Source organism: Bombina bombina, chromosome 1, assembly GCF_027579735.1.
Source record: "Bombina bombina isolate aBomBom1 chromosome 1, aBomBom1.pri, whole genome shotgun sequence".
Taxonomy (NCBI): Eukaryota; Metazoa; Chordata; class Amphibia; order Anura; family Bombinatoridae; genus Bombina; species Bombina bombina.
The window spans coordinates 1,202,219,390-1,202,229,933 of record NC_069499.1 but is presented as its reverse complement, the minus strand read 5'-3'; the positions used below and the strand labels follow the sequence as shown (position 1 = coordinate 1,202,229,933).

The window sequence follows — 10,544 nt, the reverse complement described above, 5'->3', positions numbered from 1 at the left end:
GGCAACCAGGGTATATATCATTGAAAATCATTTACTTGCCCTATTTGTTCTGACCATTAGGGAATATTTATTTCAATAATTTTACTGAAACTACCACTAGAAATGCAAATTTAAGGCGGTGGGAACAATTTTTATATACAGTGACACTAAAAGAGATCGAAAAGTGCACACAATAGAGTAGGTATAGAAAGATGTTCTATTTAGGTGTATAGTGACATTGTCTGGAACAATATTAGCAGACAGCTGGCAAGGGGATAGGTGGAGAAAGAATCAGCAAAAAAAAAACAACATATTTTGTCTCAGCTCTTTCTGTACTGTGGTTTATAGTGAGGAAGTATCTCAGAGCCGCAGTCTCTTGCATTCTCACACACACAGACGCTCTGTGAGCTAAACAGCAGGATGTCTGCTATGCAAAACAGCACTGGACAAGTGTCTGCAGCGAGACAAGCCCTGAAAGACAGCTACAAAAGCCTGCAGAATGTTGCAGAATACTGTGAGAAGAATTATATGGAGGTGAGTTCAGACAGAGAGACCGAGACTTCAATGTGAAAAACATTAAAAGAATATTTGTTTACATTTATTGGTAAACTTTTTTAATTCAAAGTTTTCTATTTAGAGTTATTTAATTCAAATGCACAAACCTAGTAAAATTGGTTAAAGTTACACATTAGCAAAATGCTAGCTTTTTCTTTGTTAAAGTTTTGACTGTGTCTATAGCACTGGCTTAATGTGAAATTGCATGATAAAAAGCACAGTTTCCATTTAAAGTATTGAATAGCTTACAAATTTAATATGATGGCCTAAAATAGAAAATTTATTAATCTGTCCATTCATAAAGTTGCAGTGTAAGTCAACACAGTGGTTAAACACAAGAAAATACAAAATAAAGGAACAATTATTTAACCTCAGGAAATATGAATTAAGCATACATCAGCAATTTGAATTCATATGACAAACGTATTATTCTTAATTAAAAGATAAAAAAGCATCACAACCTGTCACATTAAATCGAAGTAGCAACTGATACCTAGTTTCTAAACATTGAATAAATCTAACTCCTATTTTACTCCTAGGCCTCTGACAGGAGCCAAGCCCTGCAGAATACCATGTCTCTCCTCACACAATCCTTGGCCAGTGTTGCCTATCAGGTGAGAGCAGCTGCCCAGGAGTTGGTGTCCATGTTAGAGGAACAAAGTCAAATCCTGCAACAAGAGGAAAAAAGAGTAATCTTAATAACTCAGGTGGGTCACTGAAGATCTAAAACTCCAGCTACCTTCTTATTTTACTCCATACAACCCATATACTGTTTATTACTTTCTACTGCTACATTTAATTCCTCCCTATAACTCTTCCTCCTCCACCTTTTTCTACATAAAACCCTTACATAAAATTCATGTTCTTGTTCAACATAACTTCCCCAATAGCACTGATTGTTCCTTTTATCCTTGCACTACAACTGCCTTTATTGATTCATTCTACTCTCCATGTAACTCTGTCTATTGCTCTCTATAACATTGATTTGTCCCCTATAAAATTATCTTATAACTCCTCCTATTACAGCTTGTAAACTCTGCCTAAAACTCTAGCAATTGCTGCTTAGAATATTTAACTATATTGTTACTCGTCTTTGCATTGTAATCTTTAAAAAAAAACACTAATGGTATATTGTATTGATCAATATTTGCTTTATGTAAAACAGATCCCTGTAATCCTGCTGTTAAAGAATTAATGTTACAGTCCAATGGGTTATGCATTGAACTCAACCTTTTACTTGCGGTTTCTACAGGACATATGGGTGATTTTAATTCCTTAGGTAATTTGGTTCCTAGCTAACTAAGGGGTTAATCATATTTTGCTCTTGTTTCTTGGCAGCTGATATTGGCTTAGATTACAAGTGGAGTGCAAAATTATCAGCGCTTACATATGGAGGTCACATAATGTGGCTGTGCCAACTCCCCTCCCTTTCTCTCCACCAATTCTTTTAAGCAGCACTACAAAACCCTGTTCTAGCTTTAGCTAAGGTGTGCTAAGCCAAAGTGCTCTAAATCTTAAGGTGTGTTAAAAAATAGTTTAAATAGCATTGTTCTTCACTCATAAGAAAATGTTATTTTTATTAATTAAATATATATATATATACATTGAGCTAACTTTTTAAGTGCTGTTATGTGTTGCACTTGAGCAACACATAACTCACAACTTATAATTTGAGCAATTCTTAGCAAGGCTGCACTATCCATTGAAAGTATAGGGCACACTAAGGAGATGCTAAACACATTCTAAACATTCTCTGGATATTCTGTTTTACCATGGACTTGTAATGCCAGACTGTACACTGTTCTGAACGTGGGCCCATGAAATTTGTCACTTACCTGCTGCCTTGTTCAGCCACCTCCGCTCCTCCAGCCATTGTCATGGCAACACAGCGCGTGACGGTGATGTCATTGCTGTGCGCAGTGAGTGTCGATCTGTTTTCTCATTATGCGCACCTATGCGTCCTCCCTGGCGGGAACCTGCGCCAATTTCAAGCACCTCCCTCTTATCTTCCTTGCCCAAGAATAGGTTTTTTATTGTGAACTCCTGGGTGCTCTATAGTTTCTTTGTCAAAGATGTTAAAATTGATCTACCTACCTGTTGAATCCTGCTCTGCCTTGTGACCAATAAGGGGCGCCACTAGAAATTTTGGGGCCCCTTACTTAACCATTTGACATGTGCAGTTTTTGACCTAGTGACTAAAACTTATATGCACTTTATTCTTAAAGGGACATGACACTTTTTTTTCTTTCATGGTTTAGAAAGAGAATGCAATTTTAAACATCTTTCTAATTTACTTATATTATCTAATTTGTTTTATTCTCTTGATATTCTTTGCTGAAAAGCATATCTAGATATGCTCAGTAGCTGCTGATTGGTTGCTGCACATAGAAGCCTCGTGTGATTGGCTCACCATGTGCATTGTTTTTTCTTCAACTAAGGATATCTTAAAAATGAAGCAAAATAAATAATGGAAGTAAATTGTAATGTTGTTTAAATTTCTATTCTCTATCTGAATCATGAAAGAAAGATTTTGGGTTTAGTGGCCCTTTAAGTGTAGTCAAACTTGGAAATGTTGTAAAGGTAGTAACAAACAAACACAGAAACACACAGACACACTCATATACTGAAACACACACTCACACATAAGGATTCACATATAGACACTCTAGCAGACACACAAAGAAACACACAAACACACTCAGACACAGACTAAAGGCAGTGGCTACACTGAAAATTTCTAATTGTTCACTTTGTAAGAAACCAAGTATATTGTTTGTTGTTTGTATTACAATCTGTATATTTTTATGTTTACTTTGATTAAGCTTTTTTTTTTTTCTTTCTATTTTTAAAACTAAAAGAGCACTGTTACATATTCCTTTAAGGACTCTGGTCCCCAAAGGCTATTGTTATTAAAATATATAACATGGGACATCTGTGTGTCTATTGTGGTATGTGTGCATAACAGTGTGATTGCATCACAGAATATATGCATTGTGTAGGTGCGGGTGTGCCAGGGTGTATGCATATGTCGATGCCTGCTAAAGGTTTAATATATATATATATATATATATATATATATATATATATATATATATATATGCATGTTTGCATTATTTCATTTAATATACAATTTTATTTCTGCAGCTTGTAGATATTCATAAAGAAAAGGTTTCCCGTAGGAAGATTGGTGCTCTTACTTGCACAAAGAAAATCCCACAGGCACAGAAGATCCTGACAGCGGAAGACCAGGCTCTCCAATCTCAATATATCAGGAGTACTATAAACTTTGCCAGCCTTGATGATGTTGGCCATGGGATTAAGGTGAGGATACTGATCTTATAAGTACATTGTGGATAATTAGAAATATCTCATTGCTTAAAGGGACAGTAAAGTCCAAATTAAACTTTCAAGATTCAGATAGAGTATGCAGATTTAAACACATTTTCAGTTTATTTCTTCTTTCAATTTTTTGTTATCCTTTGTTGAAAAGCATGCCTATGTAGGCTCCGGAGCAGCAATGCACTACTTGGAGCTAGCTGCTGATTGGTGGCTGCCTATGTATGCCTCTTGTCATTGGCTCACTAGATGTCTTCAGCTAGCTCCCAGTAGTACATTGCTGCTCGCTCAACAAAGCATACAAAGATAACAAAGCAAATTTAATAATAGAAGAAATTTGGAAAGTTGTTTAAAATTGTGTTCTCTATTGGCCAGATTACGAATTTTGCAGTAACAAGGGTGCGTTGCTAACGTGTACTTTGTCACCGCTCACTTACCTGCAGCGCTGGTATTACAGGTTTTTACAAACCCGGCGTTAACAGGCAAGAAGTGAGCGTAGAGCAAAATTGAGCTCCACACTGAACTCCAATACCAGCGCTGCTTAAGTCAGCGGTGAGCTGGTTGTACGTGCTTGTGCACGATTTCCCCATAGACATCAATGGGGAGAGCCGGCTGAAAAAACGTCTATTACCTCCAAAAAAGCAGCGTAAAACTCAGTAACGCAGCCCCATTGATTCCTAGGGGGAAATAAAAGTTATGTTTACACCTAACACCCTAACATGAACCCCGAGTCTAAACACCCCTAATCTTACACTTATTAACCCCTAATCTGCTGCCCCCGACATCGCCGACACCTACATTATACTTATTAACCCCTAATCTTTTGCTCCGGACATCGCCGCCACTATAATAAACATATTAACCCCTAATCCGCCTCACTCCCACCTCGCAAACATTGGTTAAATATTATTAACCCCTAATCTGCTGTCCCTAACATCGCCGCCACCTACCTACATTTATTAACCCCTAATCTGCAGCCCCCAATGTCGCCGCCGCTATACTAAATTTATTAACCCCTAAATCTAAGTCTAACCCTAACATCCCCTAACTTAAATATTATTTAAATAAATCTAAATAAAACCTACTATTATCACCTAAATTATTCCTATTTAAAACTAAATACTTACAGTACCTGTAAAATAAACCCTAAGATAGCTACAATATAACTAATAGTTACATTGTATCTAGCTTAGGTTTTATTTTTATTTTACAGGCAAGTTTGTATTTATTTATGTTATCATATAATATATAGTTATTAACTATTTACTAACTACCTAGCTAAAATAAATACAAATTTACCTGTAAAATAAAACCTAACCTAAGTTACACTAACACCTATCACTACACTACAATTAAATAAATTAGCTAAATTAAATACAATTAAATAAATTAAATAAAATTAGCTAAATTACAAAAAATAAAAAACAAATTACAAGATCTTCAAACTCATTACACCTAATCAAAGAGACCTATCAAAATACAAAAGCCCACCCAAAATAAAAAAAAAAACCCTAGCCTAAACTAAACTATCAATAGCCCTGAAAAGGGCCTTTTGCGGGGCATTGCCCCAAAGAAATCAGCTCTTTTACCTGAAAAAGAAATACAAACAACCCCCCCAACAGTAAAACCCACCACCCACACAACCAACCCCCCAAATAAAAGCCTAACTAAAAAACCTAAGCTCCCCATTGCCCTGAAAAGGGCATTTGGATGGGCATTGCCCTTAAAAGGGCATTTAGCTCTATTGCTGCCCAAAGCCCTAACCTAAAAATAAAACCCACCCAATACACCCTTAAAAAATCCTAACACTAAACCTGAAGATTCACTTACCGGGAGAAGTCTTCATCCAAGCGGCAAGATGTCCTCAACGAAGCTGGCAGAAGTGGTCCTCCAGACGGGCAGAAGTGGTCCTCCAGATGGGCAGAAGTCTTCATCCAGACAGCATCTTTTATCTTCATCCATCAGGCATGGAGCGGGTCCATCTTCAAGACATCCGGCACGGAGCATCCTCTTCTTCCGACGGACTAACGACGAATGAAGTTTCCTTTAAATTACGTCATCCAAGATGGCGTCCCTTAGATTCTGATTGGCTGATAGAATTCTATCAGCCAATCGGAATTAAGGTTGAAAAAATCCTATTGGCTGATTGGATCAGCCAATAGGATTGAGCTTGCATTCCATTGGCTGACTGGAACAGCCAATAGAATGCAAGCTCAATCCTATTGGCTGATTGGATCAGCCAATAGGATTGAACTTCAATCCTATTGGCTGATCCAATCAGCCAATAGGATTTTTTTCAACCTTAATTCCGATTGGCTGATAGAATTCTATCAGCCAATCTTAATCTAAGGTACGCCATCTTGGATGACACCATTTAAAGGAACCTTCATTCGTCGTTAGTCCGTCGGAAGAAGAGGATGCTCCGCTTCGGATGTCTTGAAGATGGACCCACTCCACGCCGGATGGATGAAAATAGAAGATGCCGTCTGGATGAAGACTTCTGCCCGTCTGGAGGACCACTTCTGCCCGTCTGGAGGACCACTTTTGCCGGCTTTGTTGAGGACATCTTGCCGCTTGGATGAAGACTTCTCCCAATAAGTGAATCTTCGGGGGTTAGTGTTAGTATTTTTTTATAGTGTATTGGTTGGGTTTTATTTTTAGGTTAGCGCTTTGGGCAGCAATAGAGCTAAATGCCCTTTTAAGGGCAATGCCCATCCAAATGCCCTTTTCAGGGCAATGGGGAGCTTAAGTATTTTTAGTTAGGCTTTTATTTGGGGGGTTGGTTGTGTGGGTGGTGGGTTTTACTGTTGGGGGGGTTGTGTGTATTTTATTTTTCAGGTAAAAGAGCAGATTTCTTTGGGGCAATGCCCCGCAAAAGGCCCTTTTAAGGGCTATTGATAGTTTAGTTTAAGCTAGTTTTTTTTTATTTTGGGTGGGCTTTTTTTTATTTTGATAGGGCTCTTAGATTAGGTGTAATTAGTTTAAAGATCTTGTAATTTATTTTTTATTTTCTGTAATTTAGTGTTTGTTTGTTTTTTGTAATTTAGCAATTTTTTTTTAATTTATTTAATTGTATTTCATTTAGGTAATTTTATTAATTGTAGGGTTAGATTAGATGTTAGTGTAACTTAGGTTAAGTTTTATTTTACAGGTAAATTTGTATTTATTTTAGCTAGGTAGTTATTAAATAGTTAATAACTATTTAAAAACTATTCTACCTAGTTAAAATAAATACAAAATTGCCTGTAAAATAAAATAAAACCTAAACTAGATACAATGTAACTATATTGTAGCTAGCTTAGGGTTTATTTTACAGGTAAGTATTTAGTTTTAAATAGGAATAATTTAGGTGATAATAGTAGGTTTTATTTAGATTTATTTAAATTATATTTAGGTTAAGGGGTGTTAGGGTTAGGGTTAGACTTAGATTTAGGGGTTAATAAATGTAATATAGTGGCAGTGGCGACATTGGGGGCGGCAGATTAGGGGTTAATAAATGTAGGTAGGTGACGCGATGTTAGGGACAGCAGATTAGGGGTTAATAATATTTAACTAGTGTTTGTGAGGCGGGAGTACGGCGGTTTCGGGGTTAATATGTTTATTATAGTGGCAGCGATGTCCGGAGCGACAGATTAGGGGTAAATATTTTTATTTTAGTGTTTGTGATGTGGGAGGGCCTCAGTTTAGGGGTTAACAGGTAGTTTATGGTTGTTAGTGTACTTTTTAGAACTTTAGTTATGAGTTTTATGCTACAGCTTTGTAGTGTAAAACTCATAACTACTGACTTTAAAATGCAGTACGAATCTTGACGGGATAGGATGTACCGCTCACTTTTTGGCCTCCCAGGACAAACACGTAATACCGGAGCTATGGAAGTCCCATAGAAAAAAGACTATGCGCAAATTGCGTAAGTTGATTTGCGCTAAGGCTAAAAAAGTGTGCGGTGCCCCTAAATCTTCAAGACTCGTAATACCAGCAGTAGTGAAAAAGCAGCGTTATAACCTGATAACGTTGCTTTTTCAGTATAACGCAAAACTCGTATTCTAGCCATATCTGAGTAATGAAAACATTGTGTTTCATGTCTCTTTAAAGTGGTGTATTCTGAAAGAATTAGATTAAGCAATAGATAAAATGCAACACTGTTATATACAATCCATGTTAAAGGAACATAAAAGGGCAACAGTAACATTTTGTAATAATACATTGTTTTGTTTCATATTTACTTTTTAATTTTTTTTTTTTTTTTTTACTGTTTAGTAAGACACTTAATTTTATTGTTATTTAATTATATTGCAAAACATTGCCACCCTCTGTCGTGATGAGCACGATTTGGCTGCAGCAATGCCATCTGTGCATAAGTTTAGCTGGTGGCATAAATTTAGAGCCAAACACCTTGATTATCATCTAAAGCACTCTTGCACTGAGATGTAATAGCTAATGAGATCTTAACCAGTGACATCCCAGATGGTAGATATTGCAGCAAGATACCATTTCTGATTCTGATCAGTTTGCTGATCCATTGTTGAGTTCCGCATCTATTTTTTTGGAACATAAAAATCAAAATAAAGTGTCATGGCTCAGATGCATACAACTTTAGGATATTTTTTATCAAATTGACTTGATTATCTTGGTATCATTTGTTGAAAAGTTGAGTATGTACAGCTCACACCTTCTTGTGCATTGCTGCTCTGGAGATGACATTGTATAGGTTAAACACATAGTTAAATGCAAGCAACAGAGCAATCATAAAAAGCTCTTTTCTTTCTGCTCGTTAATATTACAGAGCACAGGCAAGGTATTATAAACAATAAATATAGAGTAAATCAAGTCTCTATATGAGGTGCGCAAAGTTCATAAGGGCGTTCAGATAGTGGATGTTCCCAGAGTCTTCCAGAGAAGCAGGCAGCACTCTTGGAAAGTGAAGGTGGATGCCTGTAAATCAAAAAGAAAGAAAGAGGTGCCTCATGGGACAGTATCGTACCAACCAGAAATGTCAGATAATGAGACAGCACGTAATGAGATATACTCACAAGGATAGCGGCATATGAGGATGCCTAGTAGAGCAGGACGGGACTTTAGGTCGCCCGACAGACAAACACAACAGTGCGTGGAGACGTCAGGTCACGGGGCCCGATCAGCCAATCAGTGGCCACAGAAAATCAGCATCAGACATCAAAGCTGTTCCGGGAGTAGCCAATGTCAGGCTTCACATATGGACAGGCAGGTCAGCAAACCAATCAGGATAATGAATCAGGATAATGTAGAGCAAGAAGTGGTATAGATAAAAACTTGTATTTATTGAGTTATTTAAAAACAAATGGCAAACAGCAACGCGTTTCTCGACCTACGGGTCAGCCTGATTCATTATCCTGATTGGTTTGCTGACCTGCCTGTCCATATGTGAAGCCTGACATTGGCTACTCCCGGAACAGCTTTGACGTCTGATGCTGATTTTCTGTGGCCGCTGATTGGCTGAACGGGCCCCGTGACCTGACGTCTCCACGCACTGTCCCGCTCTACTAGGCATCCTCATATGCCGCTATCCTTGTAAGTATATCTCATTACGTGCTGTCTCATTATCTGACATTTCTGGTTGGTACGATACTGTCCCATGAGGCGCCTCTTTCTTTCTCTTTGATTTAAAGGTATTATAAAGCTTCTTTTTGTCCGTATTGAATGCTATTATTTCTAAAAGCCTCATTGGAAGTGCAGAGGTAGGGGAGGATAATAAATATGATATTTAAAGACAGGGCACAAGGAATGGTGTATATATAAGGTTATAATTTTTTTTGATGATTTTATGACACCATAAATAATATATCTCACCTGCTGCTACAGGATAAACTATATAGGGGTCGATTACAAATGTTTAGAAAAACGTATCAATTGATTTATCTACAAAAATCCCCATAGACTTTAATGTTTTATTTCTGTTGAAAAGCATTAGATACATTTTTACAAACGATTGTGATTGAACCCCATATTTGCACCTATTCAAAATCAAACAAATGTGCATGTGGTTCTAGTAAAACAAAACAGCTGTTCTTTTTAGTATCCTGTTCTGCTACAATGGGGTTAATGCCACGCTTTTGTCTGCAGCTTTTGTTTTCCAACCCATTCCTTGTTTTTCAAGTTCAGAGCAATCTCAATCCAAGTAATAAAAATATTTCCATATTGGGAAATATTTGGATGAGATCCGAGCAGATAGTGGGAAAATTACCTTTACGATTCATAAACGGCAATGGCTTTGGCAATCACCCCCTCCCCTTGACAACGGGTTTGGCACTTTAATTTGGGAACAAAATGGACACAACAAATTCTATACATAAAAGGTGCTGAGAAAATATATTCAGCACTATTGTACAGTCCCTTGGTAATGAAAGGAACAGACATTTACCTATGTGTATGTATTTAATACATATACATGACAAGTTGTACAGCTAATGAGATCTGTAGGAAACACAGAAAAAAATTGAAATCCCAACTGTACCATCAAGAAATGGCATTTAGCTATTGACCCCTATATGTTTAATCCCTGTTTTATTAAACTCTAAATGATATTTCTTTAATCCCTTGGGGTAGATTTATTAAACAGCGGGTGCTGCAACCTACCTCCAAAGTTTCCGGTTCGCCAGAAACAGAAGTTAAGAATCAGAGGTCATAAGATCAGATAC

The 10,544-nt window shown here is 37.1% G+C and overlaps 1 protein-coding gene across 1 annotated transcript in view; it reads left to right on the top strand.

Annotated features, from left to right (window-relative positions):
* The first annotated feature begins 376 nt into the window (after positions 1-376).
* The window catches only part of ABI3 (ABI family member 3), a 155,432-nt gene continuing 145,264 nt past the window's right edge, over positions 377-10,544 (top strand). Inside the window, exons 1-3 of the mRNA XM_053694550.1 lie at positions 377-513; positions 1,074-1,241; positions 3,679-3,855. Of these exons, the coding sequence (XP_053550525.1) occupies positions 400-513; positions 1,074-1,241; positions 3,679-3,855 (459 nt within the window). The 5' untranslated portion in view covers positions 377-399. The remainder of the gene's footprint in view (positions 514-1,073; positions 1,242-3,678; positions 3,856-10,544) is intronic.